Source organism: Vombatus ursinus, unplaced genomic scaffold (assembly GCF_900497805.2).
Source record: "Vombatus ursinus unplaced genomic scaffold, bare-nosed wombat genome assembly UNPS02007284.1, whole genome shotgun sequence".
NCBI lineage: Eukaryota > Metazoa > Chordata > Mammalia > Diprotodontia > Vombatidae > Vombatus > Vombatus ursinus.
This window is the reverse complement of record NW_020947062.1, coordinates 21,095-40,557: the sequence shown is the minus strand read 5'-3', so window position 1 is coordinate 40,557 and position 19,463 is coordinate 21,095. Positions and strand designations below refer to the sequence as shown.

The window sequence follows — 19,463 nt, the reverse complement described above, 5'->3', positions numbered from 1 at the left end:
GTCTTTCATTTGACAAATATTTATTGAGTGATTACTATATGTAAACAGTCTCTCCTAGGTGCTATGGGAGACACAAAGATATTTTTGTTTCTCCTGTATTGTGGTGAATGCTTTCACTTGACAATCAATGCTATCAATCTAGATGTCAAAATAAATGGGGTATGGTTGTAACTGTGATCTTGGTTAAGTTGCTTCAACTCCTATTGCAGTTGCAGGTTCCACATTTGAAAAGTGAGACCCTTAAGCTAGATGCCTTCTAAGACTCTCTCAAGATATGCATCTACAATTGGACATTTGCTTCAATGCTGACATTCTGTGGTTCTAACTCATATTCTATGATTCTATCATTTGAGAATAGACACGTGACAGATGAGTAGGGGTCAGATATGCATACCAAATCTCCTGTGATTGGAAAGTTGCATAAAATATGAGATGTCAGCCTCATATTTTATCAGGGTCTCTTGATTCTCCATATAGGGTCCTTTGTCTCACTGCTTCAAAAAAAAAGAGATGCCAATGATTGAACTGAGGGTCTTTTAATAATATTTTGTATTTATGTATCGTGTTATGGTTGTGAAGCTATATATCTATATTGATACATAAAATTTCATTGGAACCTTGCAATTCTGCTGATGCAGGAGATGTAAATATTAATATCACCATTTTACAGTTGGGAAAATTGAAACTAAAAGAGGAGAGGTGACACTCAGTGTTACACAGCTGTAAGTGGCAGAATCAGAACTTAAACCTTGGTCCTCTGGCTCAAAGTACAGGGCTCTTTCAACAGACACACACTGCCTCAAAAGTCTGTATCTCTGTCTTTATCTATATTTATGCAAACATAAAATTATGCTCTCTCTCTCTCACTGGGCTATAACTTTAAGAAACCATGGAGTTTCAAAATCCAAAAACTTGGTCTCTAAAAGTATTACTCTAACCCTTTAACCCACAAACATGGGATTACTTGGCATGGAAGAGACCATTAATTTACTTCCTTCCCCTCCCTTTTTTCTCCCTTCCCTCTCCTTCCCGCCTCTCTCCTTTTCTTCCATTCCCTTCTCCTTTCACATTTTGCTGAAAGGGGGAGAAAAATTATTTCATGTGTGAAAAATTGATAAAATAAAGGTTTTATTGATACATCATTATGAGGACCAGATAATTACTTCAGCTTGAACTATTCCCCTCTACTGCCCCATCTAGTCTGAGATGGAGAACAAGGAGGAGAAAACACACCTTTTGTTGTGAAAACAGGCTTAATTATCTGGCTTAGCACAACATTTGGCATATAATAAAAATTTAATAAGTGCTTATTGACTGACCCACTGATTGACTGACTTGACTTTCCAAATCCTGTTGAGTGAAGATAGGGCTGGGCTTGTTTGCATTGGCCAGAAAGCCAACCTCATGAGTTTTGCTATGACCTCTATTTTGCTGTTACAAGATTCTGAGAGCTGATTGGATGAGAAAAATACTGTTCAATAGAGGAGCTGGCTGGTCTTTCTTGCATTGTCCAGAAGGCCAACTTGAGGAGCTTTGTACTTTTCTGGCTTAGGTTAACTGCTTGTCACTTTAATAGCATAATCCTTCCTCAGCACCCTTTTAAATTCAAGTATGAGTTAAAAGAAGTAGTGGTTGCTTCACCAGTTCAACAGCAGTAGAGAAACAGATTTGCTCAGCAGGTAACAGGTAAGGACCAAAAGCAAAACAGCTGTAAGTAAAGTGGCTTTGTTCCTGAAGGAATCAATAATATTAAAGTGTGTAGTCCAGAGTTGTGAATTTTCCCAAGCACATGTATTTCCTCATTCATGTGCCTCCCTTCATGACATTTATGAATGTCCAGGTTTATGTGTGTTCCTACCTTCCTTCATGTACATTGTACTTTGTACATTGGTGGGAAAGTGCGACCCACATATATGGGTGGACTGTGATGTTAAAATTCTTGTTTTTACCTTATCATTAAGGAAACATTTTATAATTAGTAACCAATAGTATCATGGTAACTGATATTATATAAATAGGAAGCTCACTTGTAGGAACTCTGGAGCTAGAATGTTTAGTAGGAGCACATACTCCCACAATAGGGTTAACCCTAGGACAGTAAAAGTTTGAGTCATAGCTGTGTGGTGGTGGCATTTATCTGAGAACCTCAGATGTAATGGTGTGAAGGCATATTGAGATGAGTAAACCAGCCTAGACAGTAAGAGCAATGGCTACATGTTATGAAGGAGCTTCACATGAGTACTATTTTGATGCAATTGGAGCTTTATTTGAAACTTGAGAAGGCATTACCTGATTTTTTACAACCTTGGAATAGTCATTATGAGTATGAACTAGCCAATATCCTCTGGTGTCAGTGGGTAAAAATTTCCATTTGAAAGACTGCCTGATCAAGCCACACTGACTATGCATACTTATATGCCCATAATAGATCAAAACAAAATTAACTGATTCTCCTCAAATTGTTAAAATATTATTTCTGATTCAGGTGGTGTATCAAGAGTTGAACATTTCTCAATAGGCCACACTTTGTGCAATCTCATTTATGCTCTAAATGTTCTGGGAAAGAGTTGCCTTCCATCTTGTGCAGTTGACTGGAGATGAAAGAGGAGGGTACAAAATATGCCCTTCCTGCCTCAGTTTCTGAATTTCTAAAACGTGGGAGTTCAACTAGATTATCTCTAAGGTCCCTTCTAACTCTTAAATCTTAAGACTTCTGAAATTTCTTCCAAACTCTATGGTTTTATGAGAGATATTTTCAGGAAAATTCAATAGGACTTAGTAACTGACAAGAAGGCTAAAGGTGTTGGATAAATCACAGATGACAAGGAGAATTGGTGCTGCAAGTTACAATCAAATTTATGACATGCAAACTGAGAAGTTGAAGTGTTTCTGAGGAATGGATAATAGTTCAGTTTTGTGAATTGTAGATGACAGAAACAAAAGCCGAAAATCAAGTGCTGGAAATTGAGTAATGCCCACACTTTGCATAAAGCAGAAGGGAAGAGATATAAATTCAATTCATTTTGATGAATATATCCTAAGCACACTGAAAGGATATGTAGTATAGCAGATAAAAAAGCCAGACTGTGAGGTCAATACCCAAAGCTCAAGTCTTACTTCCCATTGATTATGTGATAATTTAATCCTTCAAAATATATAGGAATCAACAACTGGAAATGTATTCTAGATCTGATTCTCTTGAAAAAGGAGGACCTGGAAACTGAGGTGGAAAAGATGGGAACCCCATTGGGAAGCAACCAGTCCATCCAGAGAGAATTTGGGCATAACCTGAGATGCTGGGGATTTTGGGGAAAGCAGATTTTAAGGGCTCCTATCTTTAGGAAAGATAGGTAAAGTCCGATGGACTAAAATACTAATGAGGAAGTCCACTCAGGAGTGATGGGAGATGTTCAAGAATGAAGCTCTAAAGACAGAAAGGGAAACAATGCAGTAAGAAAGAAAAATAAATTTTTGGAAGATATTGATGTGGCTGCACAAGTTACTCACAAGCTAATTTAAATTTTAAAAAGAAAGAAAGAAATATATAGAAGATGTAAACAAGGCAAATAAAAAGAAGATGAATATAAGAGCATGATATGATTCTATAAAAATGGTGTTATGAATCCTGAAGTTCAGGATTAATTGAGGCTGGCAGAAGAAGTTAAGGAAAAGGAAAAAATGCTGTTTTATCTCCCTGAAAGATAAATTAAGAGAAAAAAAAGGATCAAAGAAGTGATAGGCCATGGGATGTGGTTGGATTGTTAAATCCCCAGTAGGAGCATTTACACCTCAGAAATAGGTTATTGCCACAAATCAAGGCTTGATTTATTGTTTTGTTAATTGTTGAGACTTAAGAAAACATCAGTAATGCAGATTAGACTTAAAAGTGTTGTGCAGGCATTCCCCCAACCCCCAGCCCCATTATTAATTATTTACCATTACACTTATGGAAAGAACCTTTGAAGTGACTGTGGCTATGATAACTGACAATGGTGAGAAGGAAGAGATGTCCAAATTCCTATTCTGTTTTGTCTTCTCTGTAAGGAAGAGTTATTTCTACACTGGACAGGGCAGAACAAAGAAAAATAACAGGGATTTGGAACCTAAGATAAGTAAAGAGATAATAAGCACTATCTGCACTTGAATGTAAGTCACCTGGCCTGGATGAGTCATATACCAAAGGAACTGGTAGATGTTATGACTAGTCCATTGTCCATGATATTTGAAAGATCATGGAAGATGGGAGGGTACTGCAAGACTGGAGAAAGACAAATGTTACCCTGATTCTCAAGATAGGGAAGAGAATAGCTTCTGCAAATTATAGGCCAGTGAGCTTAATTTTGATTCCTGGGAAAATTCTAGAATAAATTAGTAAAGAAAGAATTGTCAAATTTCTAGATAGGAAAGCAGTGGTTATAAAGAACAAAAATGACTCCTTTAACAACAGGTCATGCCACAGCTTTGAAAGCTATAGATTAATCTAATATACTTAAAAACAAAAGCAAGGGACAGAACCAAGATGGTGGAGTAAAAGCAGTGACTTGCTTGAGCTTTCCCCTAGACCCCTCCAAATTTGTAAAAAAATGATTCTAAACAAATTCTAGAGCAGCAGAACCCACAAAAAGACAGAGTGAAACAAATTTCCAGCCCAAGACAACCTGGATGGTTGATTAGAAAAGTCTATCACACTGGCTGGAAGAGGAACATAGTCTGACCTGGGCATGCAGGCAAAGACCAAACCTCAGTGAACCTGGAACAGGCCTCAGAGGACTGAATCATGGGCAGCTGTGGTGGTTTCCACACTTCTCAACCCACAAATGCCAAAGCCAACTTAGAAGGTCAGTAGGAAAGGTCTGTGACCATGGTGAGAGAGAGACACTTGGTCCCAGCCCCAGTCCTGGCTGCAGCCCTGGGGCAGTGACTGCTTCCAGAGCTTCTGGCCCACAGACTGAGGGGGAATAGAATGACTGATCAGAGAGGGATTGCAGGGATCTCTTTGCTGGTGCTAAGGCAGGATGCTCTTGCTTTGCCTGTGCTTGTATCTGGGTCACAGTTCTGGGTGGCAATCCTGGGGCAAGGAGGAGTGCTAGTATGGGAGAGCTTGTAGTGGTGATGGAGAGGGAATCCTCCTCACAGTTTCAAGACAGAAAAGAGTGCTTATGGTCACTCATAGATCAGATCCTAGGCCAGGAAAGGAGTAAACACCTAGCCCTTGATCTTACACCTTGAAAGAACTGAAAAATTTACAGGTCCCTAGAAGTATCTCTGAAAACAGCTGCACAAAACCCTTGAAGCAGACCTCTACCTTAACAAAGAGTTTAAAAATCAAGTAATTGGCTGGGAATGTGAGCAAACTGCCCAAAAAGTCAGACCATAGAATCTTTCTTTGGTGACAAAGAAGATCAAAATATTAAATCAGAAGAAGACAACAAAGTCAAAGCTCCTACATCCAAAGCCCCCAAGAAAATTATGAATTGGTCACAGGCCATAAAAGAATTCAAAAAGGATTTTGAGAAGCAAGTAAGAGAAGTAGAAGAAAATTGGGAAGAGAAATGAGAGTGATGCAAGAAAATCATGAAAAACAAGTCATAAGCTTGCTAAAGGAGACCCCCAAAAAATACTGAAGAAAACAACACTTTAAAAAATAGCTTAACCCAAATGGCAAAAGAGGTCCAAAAGGCCAATGAGGAGAAGAATGCCTTAAAAAGCAGAACTGGCCAAATAGAAAGGAAGTCCAAAAGCTCACTAGGTTGGTAGGGCAGAAGCCTGCTAGCACATAGCAGGACCTATCCAAGAGTGATTTATATGAGTAAATAGAAAACATTGAACACTATAGAGAAATATTATAGTTTCAGAGATGCCCAAGAGATAAACCCAGAAAAATACTACAATAAATATAAGCAAAACACCAGAAGAAAAAAATACCTTGGCCACTGGAACTATAAGAGAACCTGGAAGAAATGAAACAAGAGATACAAAATGAAATTATGAGTGAAATAAGAGCCTTGTTGGAAAGAATTAGAAGGAGAACAGAAGGTGAAATATCTTATTCAAGTGACAGATTCCTTGAAAATTAGATTAGACAAAACAGATCTATGATTCTATGAGACAACAAGAAATACTAGAACAAAATTTTTTTAAAAACTGAAGAAAATGTAAGCTATTTACTATAAAAAATAAAAGCAAAAAGAACAGGGAAAGATAATTAATCTTATACATACCTTATATGTATCTAATTTGCATTTTCTTTACATTTATTCCTTATATACTTATAAATGTATTTGTCTCCCCATTAGAATGTAAACTCCATGAGCAGAGAGGTTATTTCTTTTTTGTACATGTATCCCCAACAATTACTACATTGCAGCCACTGAGTAAGTGCTTATTTACTGATTGAGTTAGTGCTAGAAATGTTAGATATAGTAACAGGACAAGAAAAAGAAAATGAGGCAATAAACATAAGTGAAGAAAAATATCACTTTGCAGATGATATGATGGTCTACAAGAGAACCCTATTGATTCAAATTTTAAAAAATAAACTCTGAAACAGTTAATAACTTCAGTAAAATAGCAATATATAAATCATCAACTTTTCTGTATCTTACACACAAAACCCAGCACAGAAAGATAGAAAAATTCCAAAGTAACTATAGCATTTGTAAACAACAGTTCTCAAAATGCAGTCTTGGGACCCCTGGGAATCCCCAAGTTTGATCCAAGGTCAAAACTATTTTGATGATACTAAAATATTTTAACTTCTAATATGGTAAATATCAACAGATAAAACCCATATAAACAAAAGTTCTGATAAGGTGGGGCTAATAATTTTTAAGAGTATAAAAGGGACCTGAGACCAAAAGGGTTGAGAATTACTAATGAAAAATATTAGTGAATCTATTTATCAACACATACACACAATAAATAGAGTGCATTAATACAAATACTAAATACTCTTTATAATACAGATACTAAATACTCTTTATAAAAATGAGTACAAACTAGGGGCAGCTAGGTGGCACAGTGGATAGAGCACCAGCCCTGAAGTCAGGAGGACCTGAGTTCAAATCCGGCCTCAGACCAAACACTTGACACTTACTAGCTGTGTGATGTTGGGCAAGTCACTTAACCCTGATTGCCTCACTAAAAAAAAAAAATGAGTACAAACTTAAACAATTAGACAAATTAATTGTTCAATAAAAATGATAATACTACTTATGTTATTTTACTTATTCAATTTCAAAGCTAACAAAGTTATTTTGTTAAGCTAGGAAAAATAATAACAAAATTCATCTAGAGGGAAAAAAGTCAAGAATCTCAAAGAAAATAAGTGGAAAGGAAGTTGGCTTAATCTTAACCAGATCTCAAAATATGCTACTAAGTAATAATCATCAAAGCTATGTGGCATTGGTTTAAAAAAATTAAGAAATAGATTACTGAAATAGATTTAGGTACATTATACAGAAGCAAAAGAACACAGTAGAATACTATTCAAAAAAAGCCCAAAGACCTCAAATATTAGGCAGAGACTCACTATTCACCAAAAACTAAAAGGGAAACTGAAAAGTAGTCTGGCAGAAATGAGATTAAGACCAGCATTTCACACTATGTACAATAAGGTCCAAAATGGATATGTGATGTAGATGTAAAAAGTCACCTCATAAGCAAAATAGAGGAGCAGAGGAGAAAATAGCTTTTGTAGCTAGGTATAGAAGATCGTTTGACCAAAAAAAAGGATGGAAATAATTATTGAAGATAAAATGGATAATTTTGATTAAATAAACTGAAAAAGCTTCCCCACAAATAACATCATTGCATTTGGAATTAGAGGAAAAACATTTAACTGAGAAAAAACTCTTTGCAGAAAATTTCTCTGATGAAGGTCTGATATGTAAGTTCTATAAGGAACTGATTCAAGTATATAAGTATGACAGCCATTCCCTACTAGGTAAATGGATATGAATAGAGAGTTACCATGGGAAATCCAAGTGATCATCAACCATACAAAGATATGATCCAAATCACCTCTAATTTTTAAAGGTGCAAATTAAAATGACTCTGAGTTTTTACCTTGCACCTATCATATTGGCAAAGTCGATTAAAAAGGAAAATGACAATTGTTGGAGGGGCTATGGGAAAACAGATGTACTAATGAACTTGAGCTAATGAGCTATGAATTTGTCTACCCGGGTGGGGAACCTGTTGCCCTGTGGCCTTTTAGGTCCTCAAGCGTGGCCCTTTGACTGAAACCAAACTTCACAGAACAAACCAATTTGGATTCAGCCAAAGGACCACACTTGAAGACTTGGGGGCCACATGTGGCCTCAAGATAACAGGTTCCTTACCCCTGGGACTTTAGCCATTCTGGAAAGTAATTTGAACTATGCCCCAAAATGCCACTACTAGGTGTCTTGAAACTCTTTGAAAATGAGCAAAGAAGGAGGAAAAAGACTCATGTACAAAAACATTTTTTCCAGTGGCAAAAAATGTGCAATATTTTCTTCTAGTGACAAAGAACTGGAAACAAAGGCAATGAACTAGGGAATAGCTGAACAAATTATGGTATATAAATGTAATGGAATATTATTGTATCATAAGAAATGATGAAAGTAATATTTTAAGAGACATCTAATATATGAATTGAAGCAGAGTGAAATGAGCAGAGCCAGAACGCTTTAAAAAAAACAACTTTGAAAGAACTTAGATAAATTAAATAGCCTACTCACATTTTCAGAGGCTTAATAATGAAGCATGTAACTCATCTCCTGACAGAGGTACCAGGAGACATACCTATTTATACCAATCAAATATGTGGCTTCTTTTTGCTTGACTATGCTAATTAGTTATAAAGATTATGTTTTTCTTTATTTTTTTTTAACTTGGAGGGAGGAGCTAGTTGATGTTTCCAAAAAAGAAGAAATGAAAGAAAAGAGGGTCATCAAAGCATTTCTAAATGCACAGAAGAGAACAGAAGGAAAGTTAGAGGGAAATATAGACAAACAAAGCTATTTTAAAAGAAACATGTTAAATTTATTATACACTTGAAAAAACAAGCTGTAAATACTAGAAATGTGTAGTTTCAGGTATAATCTCTTCTATTCTACTTTACATATGAAAATGTTCTTTTTTGGCATTTATTAAATTTAGAATACAGATGACATTTTAAAATTTAGTGGGAGACTCTCTAGTTATCTGAGTAATTAACTTTTGTAGAATTCAACAAATATTTTTTAAATGCTTCCATGTGTACTGGAAGCAGGTGTGCTGGAGCCTGCTCTACCCTGCCTTCAAGACTTCTGTTGTTAAATTTTCAGAATGAGCATTTGCACCTCAGAAATCAGCATTCACTACAAACAAGGGCTTGATTTATTGTTTTGTTGATTGTCTAGGCTAAAAAATGTTAATAATTCAGATTAAACTCAAAAGTGTGTATACATTTTTACCATTTTAAAAACATTTATCAGCACACCTTGTATTGCTCTATAAACACTGCTCAAGCTCAGTGGGAGTGCAGTAGAAGACTCAGGGAATGAAGTCATTTTCATACTGGAAGCCTGGTGACTGGAGGATAATGATAACAATAAAAATAATAGCAATGGATATTTATATAGAGCTTTAGTGTTTGCAAAGCTCTTTTTATCCATTATCTCATTTGAACTTCATAACACACCTGAATAAGACTCAATCCCTATCCTTATGGATACCACAAGTTATTAGAAAGTTATTCTTGAATGACACTAGGCTAATAATATTAGGCTAATTAATGAGATGGTACTTGATTATCTCACATTTTTCTTCATTTGCATCATATGCCTATGTCTGTATGCTGCTTAGGAGTAATGACAGTGGCTTATACTTTGATAATACTTAAAGCACAGGCTAAGCAGAAGGTAGTGTTCTGTAAGCATTTGTTTATTAATTGATTTCATATGACTCCCTTCCTTTACCAAGAATCAATTGTTATCAAATCAAAATGAGCAGTTTTAAATGAGGCTTTAAAATCAACTCTAAGGTTGGTTGAACAAGCTCACCAAGTCAGTTCCCCTCCCTTTAATGGGTGTACATTACATTTATCTTTAAATTTAGTGCTAAATTTCCATGACAGACATCTAATTAGATGCTAAAATATTTAAATCTTTTAAAGTGCAGAACGATTTGCCTCCAGTTCAAAAAATATGCTTGAAATAGACAATTTGCATGCAAATGATTATTCTTGCTAAAAAAGTAGTACTGCTGAGACAAAAAAAATTCTCTCTCAGCAGTTAACCCAGCTCCTAGAGAGAGGCAGTGATGGGAATTCTGCTGGTCCAATCTCCTAAGTTGGCAGCCCATTCCAGAGGGGAGAGGACAACTGTGTGACTTTCCCTTTAGGATGTTAGAATGATTCCATTATCAGTTCTTAGAAATGTCACCAAATCAAAAGGGATCTAAGAAATAATCTACATAAATCCCTTCATTTTTATAGCTAGAGAAACTCATGCCCAGAGTAGAGAAATAATGTCCATCTTGGCACAGCAATTATCTTAGTGGCAGAGCTGGGACTTGAACCCCAGGTCTCCTCACTTCTGTCACATGGAATATAAATTAGATTTATTCTGTTTGGCCTCAGAGGGGAGAATTAGGAAGAATGGGTTAAGCTTCAGAGGGGGTAGATAAGGAAAAGATACTAACAATCAGAGATGTCCAGAACGGAAGTGGGATACCCTAAAAGGTTGTGAGTTCTCCCTATCAGTCAAGGTCTTCAACAGTTTCCATAGTTACCCAGCCATTTTTTCATATCTGACTATGTCACTCCAACAAGAATCCTTTTCCAGTCCTACTTAATTTTATTGCCTTCCATCTGAAATTATTTCCAATTTATCCTGTACATATCTTGTTTGTAGGTAGTTGTCTGCAAATTGTGAGGTCCTTGAGAGCACATTTTTTGTTTGTTTTTCTTTGTATTTCCATTACTGAGCATGGCACCTGGCACATATTAGGTGATTAAAAGTTCCAATTGACTAATTGCCCTACTCAATGAACTTCAGAGGCCTTTATTTCATCTAGGGTATTTTAATGTACTTCACAGTATGGTCCCAGCCTATCCCTTCAGGCTCATTATATATTGCTCCCCTTCCTGTACTCTGTAGCACAGTGAGACTGGACTGTTTGATGTTCCTTTACATAGATGGTCTCCAAATATGGAACATATTCCTTTCTTACCACCACTTTGATGCTTAAAGAGTACAACTCAAGTACTGTAAGCTATGGAAGACTTTTCCTGATTCCTACCCTTACCCAAAGTGCCAGTTCTCTCCCCTTTCTTGAAGTTATTTTGTGAATATTTGGTGCTTATTCATCTGTGTACCTGTTCAGTTTCCTCCTGTAGATTATGAACTCCTGGAAAGCTGAGACCATTTAATTTCCATCTTAATAAATGTTTGTCTTGGGGGCAGCTAGGTGGCACAGTGGATAGAGCTCCAGTCTTGGAGTCAGGAGGACCTGAGTTCAAATCCAGCCTCAGATACTTGACACTTGACTAGCTGTGTGACCTTGGGCAAGTCACTTAACCCCAATTGCTTAGCAAAAACAAAACAAAAAATGTTTGTCTTATTGTATTAGCAGTGAACAAGGAACCCAGGTCTCCTGGTTCCCAGTTTAGGACATCACCATGCTGTATCTACTAGGCCACAAATTAAGTAATGCTGGTTCAAACCAATTGCTGTATTGAATAGTTTTAGGTTTTTCTTTTCTATCTGGAATGTATCTGGGCAGACTGGGGACATATTTCACAAAGAAGTTTTTGGGAAGCAAGCAGACCTAACAATGTGCCTTATGAGAATAGGCTTCTTATGTCCAGTAGGATGTGATGGGAGTTGTAAATGAGGGAAATGAGATGATGGTTTGGCAGATAGGAAAGAAAAGGTTTCTAATCTTCAGTTCCTGATTCATTTACCTGTAACAAAAAGCATTAATGTTTACCAGTTCCATTCATTCAACCAATAGTATATTAAGTAGCTACTATATTAAAGGCCCTATGCTCTAGCATGAAGAGTAACAAAGATAACTGACTCTCAGTTTCTGACATTAGGAAACTTTGAGATTAGTAAGAGTGATACCATATGAATAGAAAATACTTATAACATCTGCAGAAAGTTATATTCACAGCATGAGAAGTAGGAAGAAAATGTTGCAAGGGGGTCTAGAGAAGTAAAAGACTACTCATTTCTCTTCTCTGTCTCTCTTCTTCAGCTAGGCCAACTACATTGTTACTCACACAAGGAACTGTGCCCTGGAGGAACTTTGTCCTGATGCTTTGCTGTCTTAATTGGGTACTTTCCTTCCTGGACCCCCATTTCAGGAAAGTTCCAATTGTATTTTACTTCTCTACCTTCTCTCCTTTCCTGTCATCTTCTCCATAGCTATACCAACTTATTGCTAATTACTCATGCATTTCTTCCTCCCCTCCCCTCTCCAATTCCATAACCATGATCAAATCAACTCTTCCTTATGTCAATTTATTCCTTTATGGTCCCGCTCACCATTTTATGACTTTTCACCTCAAAGTGCTTCCTCTCTGGCTAGTATTCTCCATATTGTATATTGTATATGTTATCCATTGGAAGGTGTTAGGGCAGAGGCTGTCTTTACATTTGTTTTTGTATCTCCAGTGTTTGCCACAGTATTTGGCACACAGTAGGCATAAAATAAATGCTTATCATTTATTTGCATCTGGATAGAGGGTAGAGAGGAATAATGGAAAGCTTCCTGGAAGGGGTAGCATCCTAGTTGAGCCTTACAGGATGTGGTTATGATTTCCACAGGTAGTGATGAGAACGAGAGCATTCTATGTAAAGATCAAGACAAGAGCAAATTAAGATGGGGTCCTGTTTAGCAGATGTTCTTTAACTTGCAGGACATGGGAAAAGAGTGGCTTATGAGACCAGCCTTTTGGAGTAGGATAACAGTTGTATCCTGCTGAAAGCAGGCTTAACAGCTTATAAATCATAACACAACCAACCAAGCGAAGGAGTCAAAGGAAGCATCATGGATGGTTATAGAACTATAAAATGTTATAGGTGGAAGGAACTTTTGAACATCGGTTCTGTTGGAACTCATCTACTCTCTGTCTTTGCTCCTGTAAAAGGAAGATTGAATTGTTACCCTATGGATTAACAATACACCCTTGATTCCCCAGACCAAAATATTTCTCCCTAGCTGCCATTCTCCTATGCTATTTGTCGCCTTTGTTAGAATTCAAGCATCCTGAGGGCAGGAACTTCTGTATTTTTATCCCCAGCATATCACACAATGCTTGACACATAGTAAGTGTTCAATAAAAGCTTTTTCATTCATTCATTCATTTATTCATCTAGTCCAAACCCTCTCATCTTGCAGATGAAGAAAATGATACCCAGAGAGGTAAATGACTTACCCAATGTGGTTCTGCTATCAAGAGGCTTAACACCGCTGAGAAGGCAGAATGTATATTCACAAAACTCCTGGCAAAACCCCCCCCAGAAATCTAAGAAACTTGCTATTTTCTTCCCCTGACTTGTTTTGTCATCCAAAACACTCCCCCAACTCTCATGATCTCTTATCTCTTATCCTGTTTCCAGTATTGTGTTGAAGTAGAAATTAAGTGATCACTTGGTAACAGAAATTTATTGTTGTTTTTATTCAAGTATGATGCTGTAGCCAACTAGATCATATAGATAGCAAAAACTTTAGTGCAGGAAGGACTGGAAAGGTCTTGATTTTGAACATAATAGGATTTCTTAACATGGTAAGATTTTGTTAAATAATATTTCTTAAATTATTTTCCAGGATAATTATCCAATTAGGATGCAGTATATCAAGGAAGGGAAACTCAGACCAAAGCCTGCCTCTTCAACCTTATGCTGCACTAATAGTATTTTAGAGGTGGAAGGGACCTCTCATTTTATACATGAGGAAACTACAGGATAGTGGAAAAAATAATGGACTTTGAGCCATGGAGACCTGGATTCAAACCCTGCCTCAGTATTTACTATGTGACCCTGGGCAAGTCACTGAGCCTCAGTCTTCTTATCCATAAGATAGAGATAACAATACTTGTTATACCTACCTCACAGTGTTTTTGTGAAAATTCCAATGAGCTAATGTCTCTAAAATGCTTTGCAAATATTAAGGATATATGTCAGCTATTATGATTAGCTAAGGTGATACCATTTTGGTCATTCCAGGCAAGCTTACCTACTTCTGGTTTTCACACCTAACTCAGAAATGATGCAGCTATACTACTGTTTATATCCAAAAGAGATCAAATTATGAGGAAACGGTCCTATATGCACAAAAATATTTATAGCAGCTCTTCTTCTAAAAAAAAACCTAGAAAACAAGGGGATATCCTACAATCGAAGAATAGTTGAATAAGTTGTGGGATATGAATGTGATTGGATTACTATTGTGCTTTAAGAAATGAGGAAATAGATGGTTTCCAAAAGACATGAAAAACATATCAACTGATACAGGGTGAAGTAAGCACTCTAAACAATACTCAGAAGAACAATTTATACTATAACATCAATATTATAAATATAAACATGAACATAAACTGATGAAGAACAAAATAAGCCGAACCAGGACAACAATTTATACGGTAACAACAACACTGTAAAAACAAACAGCTTTGAAATCTATGGTCAATACTATGATCATCCATGATTCTAGGAGACCAGTGATGAAGCATGCTATCATTGCAGAGAAATGATAGATTTAGGATACAGGATGAGACATATGTGTGTTTGTTTGTATTTGTATTATTGAGGGAATTTGTTTTGCTAAACTATGTGTGTTATAAGAAATTTATTTTTCTTTTCTTTGTTTTTTTTTTTCCAAAGGGATGGAAGGGACCATTTCTGTTAATCAAAAAAATAGGTGTAGCTAAGTGGCACAGTGGATAGAGCACTGATCTTAGAATCAGAAAGACTCATTTTCATGTGTCCAAATCCAACCTCAAACATTTACTAACTGTGTGACCCTGGGCAAGTCACTTAACCCTGTTGTTTGCCTCAGTTCCTCATCTGTAAAATGAGCTGGAGAAGGAAATAGTAAACCACTCCAGTATCTTTGCCAAGAGAATCCCAAATGGGGTCAAAAAGGATTGGACATGACTGAAAAAATGACTGAACTGCTACAAATGTGAATTGTTGTATGCGCTCTGCAATGAGGTCACTGTACTATTATTAACTTTTCTATTTCACTTTATTACATGATCTTGCATGAATGGAGGAAATTCATAAATATTTGTTATATAGAAACAAAATATCAATAAAACTTAGGAAGAAAGAAAGAATGCATCATGATATGGAGGGAAGAACACTGGACTGGGAGACAGGAGACCTGAATTCTAGTCCTTTCTGCATCAGTTATACAGCTATAAAACCCTGGACCAATCACTTATTTCAGGACTTCATTTTTCTTGTCTGTAAAGTGGGACAATAATTCATGCCTTATCTCTCTCTCAGGGTTGTTGCATAAGTGGTAGGTAAGATGATGCATGATAAAAAGGTTTAGAACTGATGTGATATGCTTTTGTTTGGATTTCACATCCCAATCTTTACAAAGAAAATAATCATACATTTAGCTTCTTCTCCCTATTCCTCACTGCCTATTCAATGCCTGCTCCTCGTTCAAGACCCAGTTTCAGTTCCAGATTCTCTATGAAGCCCCTCCTCGCCACCTAGGGCTGCCACTTGCATTGGGCCCTTCTCATTTGGTCTCATACTGTTATTTGACTTTTCACGTATTTATGTCTTGTCTCCCTATCTGGAGCATGAGTTCCTGGATGCTACTCACACATGAAATTTTACCTCCTGTCTCCATGTTTTGCACAAGTTTCTCCTCATGCCTGCAAAGAACTTTAGAATCACCTCCACCTCTTAGAATCCCTGTTTCCTTCAAAGCTCAGCTCAAGTGCCATTTCCTGTATGAGACTTTTCCTGATTCTCCCAGCCCCTATTGCCAACCCTTGTACTCCTGCCAAAATTATATATTTACTTTGTCTATATCTTGGGTCTGCTCATATATGTACATGTTGTCCTCACCCAGTAGAATGTAAGCTTCTTGAGGGAAGGAACTGTTTCATTATTATCTTTGTATCCCCAAAACTTAGCACAGTGTCACCATTGAACAGATGCTTAATATATATTTGTTGATTGATTTAGGGCATAGACCAAGTCTGATTCTTCTCTGGGACTCTCTTAATATCTGACACAATGCCAACTCATGAAACCTCATTTTTCCCAGTGTTGAGTTAAGATAAAGGGTTTGATTGTGGGTTATGATGTCAACAGGTGTTGTGAAAACAGCAAGTTTATTTTGTAATGTTGCCATAGCAACTTCCACTGCTATAGCCATCCCCAAGGATTTTGATAATCAATTTATCTTGTTACCAAGGAAACATCAGCTATTTGTGGTATAATAGGGACAAAAGAGGGACAAAGAGTCAGTAATTGTTTATCTTTACTCCATCAGAAAATGGGCAAAATATTTTACAGTGAAAAGGTGGCTTACTACCATATCTCCTATTGGAATGACTTCCCTTTCAGGCAATAAGAAATTTAAATAAGACCAAAAACCCTGCTCTTTAGAGCAATTAGGAAGATGAAATCCTTGTCAAAAGATTTGGGAATTCTTTCAAGGTTTCAGAATTCTAAGATCCTCTGTTTGATTTGTGAATCATTTAATGCAAACTGGATTTAAATGTTTTGTTTTTAGAGAAAAGCAAAGCAATTAGGTGATTCCCCCCCATATTTGTTTCAACCAACTTCATTTATTGCTAGAGAGACAACTTAAAAATTGCGTAACATTCCAAATGGAACAGGCCGTTGATTCTAACCAGCTGTAGGATATTGAGGAAGTCTCTTCATTTATTTTAGTTTTCTCCTAATAGAAAAGTCATACCCATACATGGTTTGGATAGGAAGAGCACTCGATTTGGACCTAGGTTTGAATCCTGACTCTGATACTTACTTCCTAATATGACTTTGTGCAAATCATTTCCATTCTTTGGGCCTCAGTTTCCTTATCAGTAAAATGAGGATGATGATAGCACTTAGCTCTCAAAGTTGTTGTGAGGATAAAATGAAGTATTTGTAAAGCATTTTGCAAACCTTAAAGATCTACATAAGTGCTAGCCATTATCATTATTATTATTGAAGGATGGGATCATTTCCAAGAAAGAACAGCTTAAGTGAACACAGGCAGGCTCATCAGTAGAAAGTGGACCATTGAGTGATAATTTTCTTTTGTCAAAGACAATCTACCAAGTCATAGAGAAGTTGTGATCTTTGTTAGTGGAGGAAGTGCCTATACAGAGACATCATTAATTGTTAGAATACTGAAAGTTCTTACTATGCAAATGACACTGAGGAATATGGATACAAAGAAATATTCAGCATTATCTCTGCCTTAAAAATTCTTCCAATTCTATTCAGGAAAATATGATATGATAGAGCTAATTAAATTAAAACATTTATTAAGTGCCTATTATGCTCAGAGCATTATTTGAGAAAAACACTTTGTGAAAAAGGCACCATGATTTCCCCAATATTACCAGTTTCTAAGATCAGTTGTGGAAAAGGAAGCCTCTCATCAGTTAAGCCAACTGTCAGAATGAAAAAGGAAAGGTTGTCTTTCCTTTCTGCTCAGAATAAGTCTCTGAGCAGATTTCCCTGCTCCCCTTGTTAAATAATTAATCTTTCAAACAACAGAGAGATACCCACTACTCTTCCTCTGAGAGGTGGTGGTAAGGGTGGGGCTGGAATATTTTCACTTCAGATTGTACAGAAACAAATCAAAACAGAAGAAGCCTGCCTTGCCTTCTCTCTCTTTAAAGACACCATGCAAATATACTCTAGACCAAGAAGACTCTGATGAAACAACATGCACAGAACACAGAAAGGCATGACCCCATGAAACAAAACTGGACACACCTGACTCCAGGAGGCTGGGGGAACAAAGGGCTGACAGTTAATGATATTTACAACAGAGGCTTTTGCCATTGTGACTGTATTTTTATAAGTTCACCCAAGGACCAAAGGCCATACTAGACACTTGAAGGTTCTGCTTACTCATTCAAAGAAAAAGAGATACAAGAGCAGATGCCCATATATCTCACCTATTTTTCCCTTGCTGGTTCTATCTTATTATTATAATATTACCTCACAAGTATGGAGAGTTTGTTTGGTTTGTGCTAGATTTTCACATTCACTTCATCCTTGCTATAACCCTGTGGGTCAGGGCATGCATTATTATTCATGGTTGGCAAATGGGGAAATGAAGATAGAATTATTTCTCTGACCCTAGGGAATGAGGAGAGTGTTGAGAAATGGAGATCTATGTGTATGAATCCTGCCTTTAACTCAGGAGTTTTTAACCTGGGGTCTGTGAACTTAAAAAAAAACAAACCTTGCATTTTAACATATTTTGGCTTCTCTTATAATCCCATATATTCTATTTTACAACATTTAAGAACACTAAGAAGGGCATAGACTTCATCAGACTATCAAAGGAGTCCAGGACACAAAAAAATTGAAGATCCTTGTTTTAACTCACAGCGGTCCTCACCCTTTCCCCTACTCTCCAAGACTTAATCTTGTTCCCTAACCAGAGACCCCATGCAGACTGGTGCAAATAAAGAGCCCCAGGTGTCTCTTCCTATTTCTTTGTCACTGTTGTTTGTAGTCCATTTTGAGGGGGGCAGGAAAGGGAGACACAGATATGCACAGTTGGAGGCCCAATGTTCACCCCCAGGTAGCCCATGTCTGACCAGTCTCATAGCTCGGAACCTCTCTGCTCTGATCTCACCCCTCCAGCTTTGGCTTCTCTTCTGATGAGAGGAAGAGAGAACAAAGAAAAGGAAGGAGTAAAGATCCTAGACCCAGACTGAGGCTCCTAGCGCTCCCTGTTGACTGTCTCAAATCCCATCTCTGGACAGAGGAGTTAGGACCGAAGTGATAAACAAGATACATTTGAGGATGAATAAGGGTGGTTTCTTTGAAAAGCTTTGCTGCCCACGCAGTCGGGGGAGGGGTGGAGGAGACAGGAAGAAAGGGGAACAACACATTAAAACTTGTTCCTTTAGATGCTGCGAAAATAGTCAGGAGGGAGACGGGCGTGAAAGGGGGTTCCAGGGTCTGTGTGAATGTCCCACCTTCGGGGTTTGGAGAGTATCCTATTACCTGGGCGGCCATAAATGAAAGGTCCATGGTGTGGCTGCTCCTGCTGTGGCTGCTGCCTTCTCTGTTTTCTCCGCCGCCGCTGCCTTCTCTGTTGCCTTCGCTGCTGTTGCTGCTGCTACTGTCACCGCTGCTGCTGCTGCAGCTCCAGCTGCTGGGATCTGGAGGGGCGGAGTAGGAGGTGGTGACTGACTCGGCTCTTGCCCCGAGAGATGGCAGCTGTCTCACCGGTCCCCGCAGCTTAGTGGGGTTGGTCTGGGAGAC

The 19,463-nt window shown here is 37.5% G+C and overlaps 1 protein-coding gene across 1 annotated transcript in view; it reads right to left on the bottom strand.

Moving 5' to 3' along the window:
- The window catches only part of CUNH14orf132 (chromosome unknown C14orf132 homolog), a 47,547-nt gene extending 28,287 nt beyond the window's left edge, over positions 1-19,260 (bottom strand). Inside the window, exon 1 of the mRNA XM_027849029.1 lies at positions 19,203-19,260. Within this exon, the coding sequence (XP_027704830.1) occupies positions 19,203-19,229 (27 nt within the window). The 5' untranslated portion in view covers positions 19,230-19,260. The remainder of the gene's footprint in view (positions 1-19,202) is intronic.
- Between the last annotated feature and the right edge of the window lie 203 nt (positions 19,261-19,463).